The sequence below is a fragment of the Triturus cristatus genome, chromosome 1_1 (genome assembly GCF_964204655.1).
Source record: "Triturus cristatus chromosome 1_1, aTriCri1.1, whole genome shotgun sequence".
NCBI lineage: Eukaryota > Metazoa > Chordata > Amphibia > Caudata > Salamandridae > Triturus > Triturus cristatus.
Genome location: NC_140579.1, coordinates 941,729,234 through 941,746,686, shown reverse-complemented (window position 1 = coordinate 941,746,686; position 17,453 = coordinate 941,729,234). Strand labels below are relative to the sequence as shown.

At 46.0% G+C, this 17,453-nt stretch overlaps 1 protein-coding gene across 7 annotated transcripts in view; it reads left to right on the top strand.

Moving 5' to 3' along the window:
* LOC146871323 (apoptotic chromatin condensation inducer in the nucleus-like) overlaps window positions 1–12,164 on the top strand; it is a 929,701-nt gene extending 917,537 nt beyond the window's left edge. For all 7 annotated transcript variants that reach the window (XM_085650820.1, XM_085650821.1, XM_085650822.1 and 4 more), the window contains one exon: window positions 11,044–12,164. In XM_085650820.1, the coding sequence (XP_085506946.1) occupies window positions 11,044–11,301 (258 nt within the window). In that variant the 3' untranslated portion in view covers window positions 11,302–12,164. The remainder of the gene's footprint in view (window positions 1–11,043) is intronic.
* The last annotated feature ends 5,289 nt before the right edge of the window (window positions 12,165–17,453 follow it).

Sequence of the window (17,453 nt, the reverse complement as noted above, 5' to 3'; positions counted from 1 at the left end):
TGTTCAGAGAGGTAGCGTTAATGAGCTGCATAAACGTTTGCAGACTCATCTTGGCCTGAGAGTGCTAGCATAGTCTGGTTTTCTCTTAGTTCGAAAGTGCTGTTCTGCTTAGCTCTTAATAAAGTTGATTTACATTTTCTTTAGAATTAGATTAGACATTGAAGGTGTTCAGTGTTATTTGTTCCTCATGGAATGTGAACTTTTAACCACCTCCTGTCTGCTCACTTTCACTACTTTGAGTGTCAAGTGACTATAGAGAGAACTTGGCTGTCTGGTTGTTTTAGCAGTAGTATCATGACCCAGCGGCACGAGTAGTAAATGATTATCTTCATAGGATACTGCCTAGTATTCACTAACTACCCCAGGCGCTGAAGAAATCAAACGATTGGAGTATTGCGTGACCTAGTTTGTGAACAGTCAAGTTTTTAAAGCCTTCCTGAAGGCCATCAGATTGGATGTGAGTCTCAGATGTATTGGGAGGGTATTCCAAGCTTTAGCAGCATTGGCAATGAAACTTCTCCCGCCCCAGCTAGCTTTCTTCACCAGGGGCATCATCACCAACTTTGCATCCGATGACCGGAGTGCTCTTTTAGGTAATTACCAGCAGAAGTGTTTTTAAAAAGTCTGGCCCTGTTCCCTGAATGGCCTTGAATACCAGGCATAGAGCCTTGAATTGGGTGCGCTTCCTATCTGATAGACTACTAGCTGCAGATTCCTTAACTTCGAATTATCCCCAGGCGTGAGACTGGATCCGGGAAACTTTTTGCCCAGCATCCCTGCGCGCCGGGGGGACGGCATCACGCGACTCCACCGAGGCGTGGTCTGCGTACGTGACGTCAGCGAGGTCAAGTCCCACCCCGGCACGCCTACGTCAATTGTTTCCTTTTCCGCGTGCAACGCGGATCCGGTTTGTGCTGTGGGCTGATTTAGGCCTTTCCCTTATGCTATTGCTGCGTATGTGGGAACAGTAGGCGCATGCCTTCGGGCTTTAAAACTTGTTCGTCGTGTGGCCGCCTCATGTCGGCGACAAATCCTCACCCCATCTGTATGTGGTGTTTGGGGGAGCACCACGACTCCACTGATTGTGAGGCGTGCCAGTAGATGAAGCCGAAGTCCCGGCGTGAGCGCCGGATGAAACTTCTTTCGGCTTGTGTGTCCAGGTCGGCATCGTCATCTCGCCCGGGACCTGAGGAGGGTTCTCGGACCCGCAGCTTCCCTCGCCGGCTTCGATCTTCTCCCAGGTCGCAAGTGCGCCGATCACCTCTTGGTAAGTGTCGAGATTGTACCCCAAGGGTCGGGTTCCGGCCTGTCGGGGGCGTGGGCTCTCCAGGCTCGATAGTGCTAGAAAGCTCTAATTTATTTAAAAAAGGGTCAATATAAAGAGCAAATAAAAGGGGCGAGCAAGGACAACCCTGTCTTGTGCCTCTACTTATCTCAAACGGGTTTGATAGCGTCCCTGAAATTGATAAAATTGCTTGAGGGGTTATGTAAAGTGATTGTAGGGCATGTACAAAGTTAGGTGAAAACCCCTTCCACTGAAGAACCCTCCACAAAAAACCCTAGGCAACCCTGTCGAACGCCTTTTCGGCGTCCAACAGGATTGCTCCGAGGGGGGAATGGGGGGCTTGGGCCCAATCCAGAAGAGCAATAACACGGCGGACATGGTCCGCCGTGTCCCTTCCGGGGATAAATCCGTGTTGCCGAATAGAGACTAATGGGGATATGACCAAAGCTAATCTAGCCGCCAGTATCTTTGAAAAAATGTTACTGTCCGTGTTTATCAAAGAAATCGGACGAAACGAGGCGGGATCCAGTTCGGATTTACCTTTTTTTTAATCAAAATAATTGTTGTAGAGCGCCAAGAATCTGGAATAATACCAAGCTGGGCATCTCTGAGAGTCGTTAAAAGGTCCTCCTGAATCTCTGAACGAAATGTGCTGTAAAATTCCAATGGAATAGAATCAGGACCTGCTGCCTTACCACTAGCCAATAAATTTAATGCTAATTCCACTTCGTCCCATACAATGGGTGCAGCAAGAACCGTATTTTGATAATCCGAGATTTTGGCTGTATTAAGTTCCTCAATAAAAGCACCAAATTCGAAATCTATAGTATGGGAGGTGACTTCCTTGGTATATAAAGAGTGATAAAATTCAGAGAAAACTGACAAGACCCCATCAGGGGTATCATGAATAACCCCCAAAGGATCCTGAATCCTATTAATACAGTTAGCTAAATCACGCTGCTGAAGCCGCTTGGTGAGGACCCGCCCAGATTTCTCACCATACTCGAACATTGTCGAGCGGTACTGCAGATATTTAGCCGCAAGGTCTTGACCAAAGAACTCCAGCAAAGAGGCTTTGATTCGTGCAACCTGGGTCTGAATTGGAATTACATCCCCATCCACCCTGATCGTGCTTGTAAATAAAACTTCAGCATTGCGTAATTCATCAAGCCGAGCCTTAATTTGATCCTGTATTTGCTTCTGGCGAAAAAATTAGAAGCTTTTAGTCTCCCCACGGACAGCGGCCTTGAATGAGTCCCAAACTATGTTACTGGGGGCAGAACCTCTATTAATATTCAAAAAATCAATTGCCCAAGGTCTCAAATGATCTAAGTAGTTTGTATCGAGTAACAATTTTCGCTCAAAAGTCCAGGGTTTTAGGATTCTTGCAACGGCTGGTGTGTTGAACTTAATAACCAAAAGGTTGTGGTCCGACATGATTCTAGGAAGAATTTCAATTGATGAGGTAAATGCCAGTTGATCAGAGACAAAAAAATAATCCAATCGGACCATTTTCTTATGGGGGCCAGAAAAGTAAGTAAAGCCGTCTTTATCTTTACAATGGGAAACCCATAAATCAGACATAGAATGTTCTTGAACAAGGGCTTGCAGAGCTCTGTAAACTCTAGGTTTTCGGCCCAGGTAGGTCTGCCCTCCAGTTAAGTTGAACTTAGCTGACAAATCAATATTGAAATCCCAACAAAGATAGGCTGGGGCCATAAAGCCAATTCAACATTTAAAAAGTCTAGAAGTACAGGGTCGTCCAGATTTGAATTATACACTGTACAAAATGTCAGGGTTGAGCCATTGATCAGGAGCTGCACGATTGCCCACCTCCCCCCAGCATCTTGGCTAAATCTTACACATGAACCTACCCCCGTTTCATTAAAATAGCCACCCCCCTTATCATGGAAGTCTGGCGGGAACACACTATCCGATCAAACCCAGGAATTTTAAGACATTCTCTATTGTTCCAAGGGACGTGGGTTTCCTGCAAGCAAAGTACCTCTAAATGAAAAGCATGAATAATCTGTGCAAATGAGGCCCATTTCTTCCCATTTTTCAGGCCGCAGACATTCCATGAGACAATAGAAATTTTACCCGTTGTCATTAGGAATTTGAAAGAAAAACATCACAAGTATAATAATTTGCTGATTTAAACCAAGATTGCCATGATTAGAGAAGTAAATTTCAAGCTTATTTTTTAAATGCGCCCTACGCCCACCCACCCAACCACCCCACACCCCTGCTAAACCACCCCACCCCCCGTACCCAAACCACCCCCCAAACAGGGCAGGGACCAAGATCCCAGTGATGGAGAAACCGGTATAAGCCCCCCAAGAGAGACTGCCAATTCCTCAAAGAAAATAGCTAAAGAAAAAGAAAAAGGTATATGATTATAGACTTCACATTGCAAACAATTACAATTACATTATACATTCATTATAATGTAGCCAAATATACTTTAGCTTGGATTTCAGACACAAAAAATCTGGTCTGGCCTTGAAAAATTATTTTAAGTTTAGAAGGAGAGAGCAAAGAAACTTGTGCCCCCTTAGACTGAAACGGGGTGATCAGCTGGCGGAGCTGCCACCTCCGCTCTACCGTGGCTGGGCAAAAGTCCGGTCTAACAAAGAACTGACAACCCTTCCCAGACCTTTGCTTATCAGGCCTGGCTAAATCGTAGATCCTTTCTCTGGCTAAAAAATTGTGCAAACAAATTCAAATGGCGCAAGGCCTATTGTCAGTCTGACCCAGGCGATGCTTTAATTTGAAGGGGAAACGGTGGGCGCGCTGGATCTCCAGCCGACAGTCCCATTCCTTCACCTCTGGGAATGCTTCCGTAAATAAATCAATAACAAACTGGCGGATGTCTGAGCCTTCCATGCCCTCGGGAACCCCCAAAATTCTTAGATTGTTTCTTCGTGCCTGATTCTCCATGTCGACCAGTTTCCCTTGAATGTCTACCCTCTGCAACTGAATTGCATCGATGGTGGATTTATGAGTCACTAGGTCATCTTCGAGAGTAGAGATCCGAGTTTCTGCTTCAGTGACCCTAGATGCAATATCCGTACAAGTCTTGATTACTCTACGCAGAGAGTTTTGGACCCTACGACATGCCCCCTGCACGCGGGCACTCTCCTGTCGCGTCTCCTCACGGTGGGCCATAATTGTTTGATAAATTATAGCCAATGACACTTCACCGGGAGGGGAACTGGATTTAGATTCCAGAGGATGGGACACTAAGGCTTGAGAAGTACCTTGATGAGCTGACTGTACAGAAAAGGAATAGTCCCATGCCAATGAGCCAATGTTTGAGCCAGGGTCTAAAGAAGCCTTGCGAACTGTGGGGGGGGGGGGGGGGTCTCTAAAAGGTGCAGTGGAGCTCAAGACATCGTTGGTTCGCCAGTCACCCACATCACTGCCCTCATCCTCTGTCCAGTCTTTGTCCAGTCCGGTATCCTCGCCTGAGGAGCCAATATGATCAGATAATGAAAAAAAATTGTCGCCATCTGTATCAACAACAGCAGCTGAAGAGGGAACAGGAATCTGCGACAAAGCAATATGAGGGACAAGGGAACCAGCCGTTTGTGAGCTAGGTATGGGGGCTAATGGGACTACATCTCCTAGCAGCCCCTGTGATGGTACATCCAAGCCCGGACCCATGGCGGCCTCTGCGCAGGCAGCCGATGTCACCAGAGTACCAACCAATTGCTCAGCTTCACTATAGAGCACCGTGGTCGAAGATATACCCCCTTCAGCGCCGCCAGATATCACAGCGGGAGAGGTAGAGGAAGAAGCTACAACCGCATCCGTGGCTGGAGAACCGGCTGGAGGAGCAGGAGGAAAACCAGGAGATCCTGCAGCACCAGAGCCCGGATTGCCCCCGCCGGTCGAGCTCACCCGCAGCTTGAAGATCACAGGTACCGGAGCCGAATACTTGGAGATTTTGCTGGCTATGCTGGTAGCCGCCTGAGTCTTTCTGGGCTGTGTCTCCTTTGAGTACATTTTTTCCCTCTTTCTGTTGGGCTGTCTCCCCTTTTTCCTCCCCGTTGTCACATGAGAGGATAGGTTTATTGGTACTTCTAGCTTTTTGCGATCCTTGAGGTTGGTCTTTTGGCTGTGCCTCTGCCCTTGTTCCTGATGGGGTTGTCATAATCTGGGATAGGGATGTCTTGGAGTTTTGTCGTTCCCTTTATGTCCCCGACTGGTTCCCCTTCCTTGTCTTTGGTTGGGGTTGTAGTCCTGTTGCAGGTTATCGTGCCATTTTTACATATGTCCCTTATCTACCAGGGTGGGGGGGCTGTCTCTGTATTGGCAGGGTTGCTTCTCTGTCCTTCATTCTTTCCCTGCCTTTGGGTACTGCAGTGTCCGGCACTGCTCTTTTTGGTGGTGTTCCTCACCATTCCTTTTTCTGCTCTTTCGCACACTGTTCCTATACTCTCACAGTTTTGTCTGCGGGCTCCGCGTTGTGGTGCAGAAAAGTTCTCCGAAGAAAACTGACGTAGGCGCGCTGGGGTGGGACTTTTGTGACCTCGCTGACATCACGTACGTGGACGACGCCTGGGCGGAGTCGCATGATGCCGTCCCCCCGGCGCGCAGGGATGCTGGGAAAAAAGTTTTCCGGATCTAGTCTCACGCCTGGGGATAATTCTACGTGAAGGAATCTGCGGCTAGAATAGTCTCTTTCAGATACATAGTTACCGAAGGTAAGTAACTCGTACAACTGGCAGGCAGTGAAGTTTTTGATCTCTGCTTTGACCGATGCATTCTTAGGGGTGGCCGTGAGAAGTCTGGCTGCTGCGTTTTGCAGCATTTGTAATTTATTCATTGCTCCTTCTTGTAGGTTGAGGTAGACTATTGCAATAGTCCAATCTGGACATTACTAATGTGGTGACTACCGTCTGTTGTGCGTCTTTAGGTAGTAAAGGCATTATTTTTTTTGCATGCTCGAAGAATGTACGAAGTAGTAGATGCCACAGAGTTCACCTGGTCCTTGAAACTAAGTGTATCATCAATCCATACTCCCAGGTTCTTCACCTTTCTAGTCGGGGAGGGCAGTGGTCCTAGGGAGTTCGGCCAACAGTCTGGGGTCCAGAAAATAGGATTGTTGCCGAAAAGCACAACCTCCGTTTTGCTGGAGTTTAGCTTTAAACAATTCTGTGCCATCCGCGTTCCCACCGCATTCATACAGTCTTGTAGTCTGGATGTGGTATCTTGTAGCAGCTCAGGTCATATTGCCACCACAATTTGAGTGTCGTCTGCGTAGGATGTCAAATTAAAACCAAAGGATTCAATAAGGTGTGCCAGGGAGGACACACAAATGTTAAAAAGCGTCAGGCTTAGTGAAGAACCCTGTGGGACTGCACAGGGTAAGGAGAAAGCTTCAGCCTCAAATTTGGCCAAATTGACCGTTTGACAGAATCAAATGGCGCCGAAAGGTCCAGCATGATCAGGGAGGCCCTACCTCCTTGATCGAGAATAGTCCTTACTTCTTCTGTGGACTTGATGAGCGCCATTTCCTTGCTGTGGCCCTCTCTGAATCCATATTGGGTCGGGTTCAGAGCTTGAGATAATTTTAGAAACTGGTTGAGTTGGGCGTTCATATTTCTTTCTATTTTTGCTGGAAGGGGTAGTCTGGAGATGGGTCTAAAATTATTCGAATCTTTAGCATCCAAATTGGGTTTCTTCAGTAGGGGCAAGATGGAAGCCTGTTTCCAGTCACTCGGGAAGTATCCTTCGGTAGTTGAAGATAGAAGTAAGTTTACCTACCACTATCTTTGCCGCTAGTTTTGCTATCTCTATCGGGCAAGGGTTGTGCGGGGAGCCTGACTTCACTTTAGCAAGGAGATTATGGGTATCCTCTTCTGTGAGGGGGCTGAAGCTGTTGAGTTCAGTGTTATCATTTCTTTCTTTCATTGAGATAGTGGATGTGTCAGGTGGCTTTCTATTTGAGGGGTCCGAGAAGGTAAGAAAAATGGCATTGACTTTATTGAAGAAGAATTTGGCTATATTATTGCATAGTTCTCGACTCGGGATGGAAGGGGAACCAGGGGTGGGCTAGAGTATTAACTGTTTTAAACAGCACTTTGGGTGAGTTTTTGGCCTCCTGAATTTTTTCTGTGAAATACTTTTGTTTAGTGCTTTGTAGCAGTAGTTTTTATTGAGCCAGGCGCAGTTCTTAATCCTTTTTATGTCTTTCTTTGTAATCTTTCCTCCAGCTTCTTTCCCGGTGTTTGCAAACTAGTTTTTGGTCCCTGAGCTCCTGTGAGTACCAGGGTGAGGAAGGCCGTTGCCTGTGGAGGCGTACTCGTGTTTGGGTGGGGCCAGCATATTCTAACCAGTTTGTGTATCATTTGGTTGCTTGGTCCAGATCTGTAGGAAGCTGGTTATTAGTTGATGTGAACAATTTGAGTAGCTTCTCTTCTATACTTTTCCAGGCTCCTGTTTCCCAAACATTTTTGGGGGGGTTTATACCTGAGTGGTTATGTGTGATGAGCTTAAAAAGTACTGCTGTGTGATCGGACCATGTTAGAGGGTGAAGATTCGTAAAGGATAGCTGAGGGTTGTTTGAAAAGATACCATTTCGAGTGTGGCCAGCTTGATGGGTGGGTCCTGTTGCCAGTTGTTCTAGATTTCCGCCCTGCATCCGATCTAGAAGATTGGCGGTGTCAGGGTCAGAGACTAACTCCAGGTGGAAATGAAAATCACCCAGAATTGTGTATGAGGTGTAGTGTTTAACCCTATTTATAATATGTTGCCTACTTGAGTTACGTACCGTCTTCTAGGGCCTCGGGCCTATAGATAAGGGAGGCTCTAAAGGAATCATGGTGTGTAAGGTAGAGACAAAACTCTAAGGCTTTGCATTCCTCATTAACTAGTGAGTTAAAAGAAGATGTGATTGTATTGTGGTGTATAACCGCTAGTTCTCCCTCCCCCCCCCCCCCTTTTCCTCTCTGCTCTGTTCAGTGAGTAACAGTCCGGTGGCATGGCTTCACTAGAACAGGACCGGACGCGTACTCCGTCCAGGTTTCTGTAATAAAAGCAATCCTAATTCTCTCGTCCTCCAAAAAGGAGGCACACTCAGTACTATGCTTGACCGGGGACCTCGCATTAATGAGGACGCAGTTCCAAGCAGTACCTGTCCTTTCCTGTCCCTTATTTAGGGTGGCCACTGGTAAAGACGTTATTTCCGGTAATTTGTTATGGCAGCCAGGGTAAATCGTAAAGTTTTGGGTGTGCCCGTGTTCTGGGTGAAGAATATGACAGTTATGGTCCGCCTTGTTGGGATTAAGGGACTTCAGGAAATTACCGGAGTAGAACCGAGTTTTTGCATTACCTGTAGTCGTTTGGGCAGAGGGGCTGGCGCGGAGCGAGCTCGGATGGGCGCAGACGGGCTTGCCTTCGCATGTGCCAGCGTCTGGTGAAGTACCGGCAGGGGCATCAACAACTAGCCCGCTGACCGGATTGCTCGCAAAATGTAACTGCAGGGAACTTCATCCTGTGGACTCTGTAACTGGTGAGTCCACCGTGTACAAATGCAAATAGACCAAGCAGTTTTAGAAAACTTACGCCCAATCTCGTTACCTTTTGTCGCGAAGATTGCGGAGAATCTAGTAAATAGCTAACAAACCATATACAGAAAAATGACCTTAATACATCCTTCCCAATCTGGCTTTAGAGCTGCCCATTCCACAAATTCAGCTCTGTTACAGGCTACGGACACAATGAGACAATGGGTGGACGCGGGACAGACAGCTGCAATAATCCTGTTGGACTTAAATGTGGCCTTCGATACCGTCTCCCATGGGCTGCTCTTGCACAGACTAGAAGAATGTGGTGTAGAAAGTACTGCATTACGCTGGATGACATCCTTCCTATCGTCACGCAGTTTTCAAGTACTGCAGCAATCACAAATATCTAAGAGTATCTTACTGCCCCAGGGAGTCCCACAGGGATCAATCTTGAGTCCCACATTATTCAACCTATATTTGGGACCACTGGCAGAGCTAGTGGAAAAACATCAGGTTACCATCATATCGTACGCTGATACTCAGCTGATTGTAACACTCTCTGGAAATAACAAACAGACAGCGCTCAATTTCTCGAGGTGTTTAGAGGACGTAGCAAAATGGATGGCCAGTCACTGCCTGAAGTTGAACAGGAAAAAAGGTAATGATAGTGGGTAAAATACCGGATATATGGTCCTCTGCATGGTGGCCAGAAACATTGGGCCCGGTACCTACTCCCAAAACAGAAGTTACAAATCTGGGAGTTTGGTTGGATACTAAATTGTCTTTCGATGCACAAATACGGAAGGTAGTGGGTAAGTGCTTTGGCACCCTAAAAACATTGAGAACAATTCTGGACCTTCTACCACCTAATACAAGGAAAACCATAGTGCACGCACTGGTGACTTCCCAATTAGATTATGGGAACGTACTGTACCTGGGAGCACCAAAGAAGGGGCTAGCCAAGCTATAGGTGGTGCAAAATGCGGCAGCCCGGTTGGTATTTAGCCTTCCGAAAAGAGCCTCTGCAAAAAAAGCCTTGGAAGACTTACAGTGGCTGCCGGTGGAAAAAAGCGTTAAATTCAAGTCAGTGTTACTGCCATAAAATTCTTGCCAAAAAAGGCCCACGATACCTGCACCCTCTAATAACATATTATATCCCTGGACGCAATCTGCAATCAGAAGGAAGGGCATTAGTAAAGGTCCCAAGAATACAGACCACAAGAATGGGGGCAAGATCTTTTAGATACCTTGCGGCAAAATCCTGGAACAAGCTCCCGGAAACCCTAAGAATGGAACTGTGTGAAACGACATTTAGGAAAAAACTAAAAACATGGCTTTTCTCCTCTGCATCTTAATGACAACAAAGGCAGCAGCAACGCGTCCGTATACAATCCAGGGACGTGTATATCAGCGTTCTCTTACCAGCAAGTCTACATAGCGCGGGGACACGCCAGTGGGGTAACCAGGCGCTTTATAAATGTATAAATAAATAAAACTTTTAAAAAAGACAGTATTAAAAATGCGGCAAGTGCAGTGCTTTCGTTTAAAAACAGAACATGCAATAATCAAAAAAAAAGTTGGTCTCCCCCGGCTCAAGCCTCAGGAGGACTTCACCGCTTGCTACTGTAGTCTTAGAAGTTACCTGTAATCTTAGTATTCATCCACTTTCCCATTATAAAGCTGTTGGTATTCATTCCAAATTTGACAAACCTATTCTAAAGCAGTTTTAATGCAGAGCCTTTCATCCCTGTACCTCATACGCATGTGTATAATGTATACAGCATGCCCTCAAACATATTTGTATGTATCCTTGCCTGCCAAATGATAATTGTCCCTCGAAGAAATTTGTTATGCGGCAGAAAAATGTTCCTACATTAAGTTCTCAAGCGTTCTCATCTCTCCTAGAATTAGTTCACTCAAATGGATCGGTCACTTAATAGACAAAATTAAACAAGAATGTGCCTCTTGTGGGGCTTTCCTTATGGCCTAGCCAGCCACTGGCTTAGTCGAAGAAGGTAAAAAGATTAAGTTGTTGGCTACTAAAGTGTGTGAATTTACAAAGATTATTTTGCTGTACAGTGGATTCTCTGCATTTTGATGTAGAATATTTTGAAGGAATGTGCATCAATGACTGGTAACAATGCTATGTAACTAATTACAGGTAAACACTATTTTTCAGTGTGATGAATGTGAAGCTTATTTGCCATCGTTCTGTGTTCTGACACGTCTTTTATATCTCTGTAGGTTGTGAAAAAGATTGAGGAACGGGCGGAGCGTGCGAAAGAGCGTGAGAAACTGTGCAAGGAGCAAGAAGAAGAGGAGCAGAAGGAGCGTCTTAAAGAGCGTGAAAAGGAACAGGAGGCTGAACGCACTCGTGAGCCAGAGCGTGAGAAGAGGCAAGAACCTAGCAGGGACCGCGATGGGCGTCAGCGTCCCCGGGATTCTCAACGCCGGAGCCGTAGTCGCAGCACACCTGTCTGCGACAGAGGAGGCAGGCGTTAAGCGTTCTAGCAAGGACACTTGAAGGGGTTTGGGAGAGGGGGAATAAAGGGGTGTAAAGGATGTCAAGCAGCTCACAGCTGATCCTGGTTTTGTTCAGAGGCTGTTGGAGATGTGCAAGGACCCTGCAGCTTGCGCAGCGGACAATCTCTTGGCCGCCATTGCTCGCCACAGGAAATGTGCACGTTGGAGTGCAAGACTTAGTAATTCTTTTTCTTTTTTTATTACACACAACTGACTTGTGAAAAGTACTGTAATGTCTACATTATGATTAACCATATTACTATTTGCGGCCCGCTATGTTTCACATGGCAGTTCTTGGTTTGCAGAACTGTGGTTGAAACATCTCCGCTTCTGGCACCAGGTTACTTTCTTCAACCACACACACTTCTCCATAAGGACTTGTCTTGGCCTCTTATCCATAAATCCTAATGTGTTGTGCACAAAGGTGCTCTGAGCACCTCCAAGGCCTTGTGTGGATTGGTTTACTTTGATGAGCAGCACTCCCCTGCTCTTTCATATGCATAGTTTTTAAACAAAATGGAAAATTGTCTGAAATGTCAACATGTGTGTTGTGCCTGGAAAAAAAAGGTATCGGGGGGCTCAGGGCTGCTTGTCCAGATTTTGTCCTAACAACCAGATGTTTGGTGGTTTATAACTGCACTCTGCTTATCTAACTTGCAGCGTTGCATCTACACCCCCAGTAAAATGGGGTTGAGCTGAGGGACTTTAATGGTAGAATTTCCAATTCCACTGTGAACACGAGTTTAGTACTGGGGAATGTGTCAGGTGGAAACTGTGTATAACTTGTAATTTTTTGTAAATGTGTCCTTTCCAGAAGAAATAAAAACGGAGGCCTAGTTTTATCCCCTGCCTGTGGAGTTTGTTGCCCACTACAGAAATCTGTTCTTTCAGACAGTTGGCTCTTGAGAAATGAAAGACATGATTTAGCTCCTGTTGCCAAAACTAAGTACTATGTAGCATGTGCTGCAGTAAATAAACTTGTCAGCACCCTCCTGCCATTGAGGATTGTATGCAGACAGTTGCTTTTCTTCAAAGTAAAACATTGAACAACTTGCAAACATCCGTAGGAGTATGCAAAGCATGTAAATCTACAGCTCTACATGGCAAGAACAGATGCTTACTGGCTAAGTAACACATTACTTTAGCAGCATGAATCCTTTTCTGGATTAACATGCTGGACTGGAATTCACTTTTTTTTGTTTTTACGTGGGCGTTGTTGACGACCTATTGGTGTTAGGTCCATCCCTTGTGGTACCTCAGATATCGACCTGGAAGTTCCTGTGCGTGGTAGCCATCTTCAGATTATTTTTTCCGCCGATTGATCTAGAAGCAAGAGAAGAACCTCCTAATTTTTGGATGAATTTCCCGAAAAATGTTCGGATTTTAGGCGAAAATAACTTCTACATCGATCGAGACAACACCGAAGGAGAGACCTCAGGCCACCTTTCCCATCGGGGTACCCTGTCAGACCAGCAACTACGCAGATGGACTGAAATGAGGTAAAGTAGGGGCCGTGGGAAATACACCTTTCAAGTTTCGCCCAAATTGTCACCCCGAATTCGCACATAGCCAATCCAAACTACGTCTGTAACCTCTGCCTGCCTAGGTAGTACAAGGATATAGACTGCGAGGTCTGCTCTGTATTCTTGTCAAATTGCCTGGAGAAACAGGAAGGAGCACCAGAAACAGCAGGTATCACTCAAGGACTTGGGCCTCTCAAATGATGAAGACTAACAGGAGAAGGATGCAGAACATAGAGAATAGGACGTCGAGATCCTCACGGGGTATGCCGAGAAGAGGCGTACTGTGAAAAATATTCCCATGGACGTCGAAAAGAAAGCAGAGCAGGTATCTATAGGTATCTATAACCCCTCCACTACATCAGAGGCCGAGGAAGAAGATCATACCCTCGAAACTCCGGGAACCCTCGAACCTCATTTTTTTTATTTTTTAAAACGGACTTTTATTGAGTTTCATGTAAATACACACACAACCCCGCTGCCCATTGACTGGGCGACAGCGAAGACCAGAAGGAAATACCACCAACAGCCCATCACTCTCAGCCTAGACTCATATCTAATGTCCCACAAAGTATCCACATTTCCCTGCCGTCCGTTATATATTCTCGAATCTCATGAAGAGGATGTCAAACTCGACATTCCGGAGGAGGAGGCTACAGGAACTTTCGAGGAAGAGTGGAACGACCTTGACACAGAGCCCTGAGGAAGGCATTAGCTATCCCTTGAAGGCTTCGCCACCAGACGACATAACCTTTTACAACAGCCTCATCAAAAGCACAGCTGGTACTTTTGGGGTCCCCTTAGAGGAGGAGAAAGGAGACTCCTGTTTCCTCTTGTAAACATTGACTCTATCCAGGAAAGCGTCCAATGCAGCCAGGCATTCTTGATCAGGGCAAGGGGGCTTTCAAGGAGCCTGCCTCAGCAAAGGGTAAGAGAATGGACATGGTGGGGAGGAAGATGGAAAGGGGGGCAGCAAGGGCCGGCGGAGTTGGGATGCCGAAAGACAAAGTGTAAGGTCTCGTAAATTGTCAAAGTTGGGCAGGGGACGCCCCGGCTCCCGGAAATGAGGGGGGGGGGGGTTGGAGGGGGCCACAGAGTAGTCTCATAATCAGGCACCGGAGAATGAGCCTTTGAGCGATGATGCTCCGAATCCCATTAGCCGACCAACGGGGGAAGGTGAAGAGTGCTTGTGCTTCTTCGTCTTATTCTTCTGTTTGGACTTACCCAATGACCTCGACGACTTGGATTGCGACGTGGAGTGGGGGCTCCATGAATGACCTTGAGACCTTCCTCTCAAATGAGACTGGGAATGACGTGGTGCCGACTACCGGGCCTCCAACAACTTTCAGGACGGCTCACGCAAAGTCATCGGATTCATGGCCCGGCAGTCGGAGCATGACGTGCGCTGTCATTCTACCTTGACTGCACCAAAGATTTCCGGGTCGATCAACTCTTTATGGGATATGTAGGCACCAAGAACGGCTGGACTGTTCTAAAATTTACCATGTCTCTATGGGTTGTCCTTTGCATAAAGATCTGCTACACTTTAGCGAAGAAGGACACTCCAGTGAGGCTGCGTGCTCATTCCACTAGGGCTACGGCAGCAACCATTGCATTGGCACGTGGAGTCCTGCTCCTTGATATCTGCCAGGCGGCAATGTGGGCATCTCTGCACACGTTCACCAGACATTACTGCATGGACAGTCAAGTTCGGAGAGACGGCTATTTTGCCAGTTCGGTCCTCCAGGACTTTTCAGTCTGAACTTGGTTCGCCGACCGTCTTCAGGGGATGGTATTGCTGGAGTATCTATTCTAAGGTAAATAATCTACAACAGTCTCTTTCAGATGAACAAGTTACTTGCTGTGGTGTAGTGAAAGAGCCACTTTTGTAGTCTGGCACCGTATGATGACCTCCAACTACCACCATTTTTTAATTGATTTTAGTGTTATTTTACCCTAGCCTTAATGTAGGATGGTCCTGCATATGCCTTCTTCTCTTCTGTTCTATAATATTACTGTATTTCAGTGGGAGCTGTTACGGAGTGGAACATTCTTGCCAAGAGCAGAGCGTGTGGGATGTGTATTTGAAGGTGTGCAGTTCTTACTATTAGCTTTGACATGCTTTCATGTCATCTTGCTTCTCATTTCCATCTTGCCTTGGGCCTTTGTGTGCATGGCCTAACTAACTCCATTTTCATGACTGAAGCTATTTTCTGTACTTGCACGTAGCTGCAAAGTGGTGAGGACGTTTTGCTCTTCCTCCTGTTTTTCACACTTTACTGACTAGAGAAAACCGGTTCTTATCAGAGGAATGTACATGGTCCGTCTCGAAGCCATAGCAAAGGCCTGATCAACCGATGCCGTGGCCTTGGAGCAGACTGGTACAGGCTCTCATGAGAACAAGGGGGCGAGGCTTGCTAGAAGCTTCGTTATGTTTGGATTTGTATTAAGAAGTGGAGCCTCCCCATGTCTGGCGGGAGTTTGGATTCGGAGCGAGGGCAGACGTGTCTATCTCGGATTGAACCCTGGCTTGCTGAGCTCTGATCCCCGGCTGTGATTCCCCCGGTCAGTGTAGGCACCAGGTGATTTATTTAGTTGTGATGTTCTTTGACCATTTGAGTTTTTTTTTTTTTTTGTGGTGTGGGAGGTGCACATCCAGAGTGATCCTCTGTGTGTGTGTGTGTGTGTGTGTGTGTGTGGGTGTGTGTGTGTGTGTGTGTGTGTGTGTGTGTGTGTATATATTTCTGATCTCTTGCAGGACGGCCAGTGTATCTTATCTTATATCAGTTATTGCTTGTTTATTTATCAGTATAATTATTGATTCATGCCATTTAGATTATAGTTCGCTCAGTTATTGATTCATGCTTGTGCATTTGGCATCTGAGACAGCGTTTGCTTAGAGAGCATTATGTAATCAACCCCAAGCCTTATTCTAAAAGAGAGAGTCCCTACATTTTATTTTACTTGTTCATTTAAAAGTGTTTGATACTAATGAATCTGCATTTACTGATATATTTGGCCTACCGTTCATTAATTTGTGTGTCATTTTAGCAACATTTGGGTTTGTTTTCTTGCCTTGCCTAAAGGAAGTGATTTTCAAAGTGTATTTTTAAAGGTGCAGTGGTATATTTGCCTCCTAGGTGGGAGTGCAGGGATTGGGTGTGGCTTATTGGTGAGAAGCCACATTCAGAACATGTGGTAACGATGTACCTGTAAGACATAGATTAGTTGTAGATTCCTTACCACCATCCCCTCCTCGCCGATCTGTGAACTGACTTCTAGGGATAGGGACTCCCTTACAGGGCCCTAGTTGTGGTGTACCAGTGGTCCGTCTCTTTCATGGCTCTGTGCTTTTGGCGTGGAAAGTCATGTCAGAACTGACGGCGCGCAGGGGCGGCGTCTAAGTAGGCACCGCGTCGTCATCTCAGCTATCACGACGACATACACGGAGTCGACCAACGCCACCTACCGATGAGCAGGGGTACTGCTAAAGAAAAATCTCCGGATCCAGTCTAACACCTCGGGGAAATCCTAAGGTAAGGAATCTACACCTAACCTATGTCTTGTACAGATACATCGTTATCGAAGGTAAGTAACTTGTTCTTCAAACCCATGCACAAAGCAGAACTCCAGCATATCACAATAAAGACTGCATTCTTAATTGCAATAACATCACTACAGAGAGTAAGTGAACTACAAACATTAACTATTGAGGAATCATACATGCAAATCCTCAAGGACAATATTGTCTAAGGACCAATCCTCAGTTCCTACAGAAGGTAGTAAGCAAATTCCAAATGAATCAAAGCATTGGTAGCAGTTTTCTTCAAAAATCCTCAAACATGACTAGAAAGATATAAGAAGAGCCCTATAATACTATCTGCAGGAGACAAGACAATTGCGTAAGGGGAATCAATTGTTCGTCTCTTACTCGAAGTCAAACAAGTGGGCACCTATTACAAAGTGGACAATTGTGCGTTGGATTATAGAAGCAATTCAGGTACACTATTCAGCTGAAAAAACATTAAATTCCCAGCCAAGAGCGCATTCAACATGGAAAAAGGGGGCAACCCTAGCCTTTATGCCAATAGACACTATATTTACAGCCGCTACATGGGCATCGTAACACACCTTTACCAAGAATTATGTGGATATACAAATGGCAAAGGAAGCACAGGTGAGATAAAAAAGTACTTCAGCACCTGTTTGCATATTCTTCCACATGACATGGGCATCGTAACACACCTTTACCAAGAATTATTATGTGGATATACAAATGGCAATGGAAGCAGAGGTGAGATAAAAAAGTACTTCAGCACCTGTTTGCATATTCTTCCACATGTCACCCCAACCATCCCAAGGATGGGGAAACCGGTACGTAATCCAATGCACAGCATGTGAATTCAGAAAAGGATTCATGCTGCACAACGAAATGGTTACTTAGCAGTAGGAGTGGTTTTGCAGGTTAAAGAGATTTCTGGATTCACATGCGACCCACCGCCTCCCCAGAGATGAGGAAAGCAAACTGGTGTGAGAAAAATCATATAAAAGGGAGAGAAGGAACTCAAAACTAGAAGAGTAAAGACATACCCTTATTAACAAAAGAAAGTA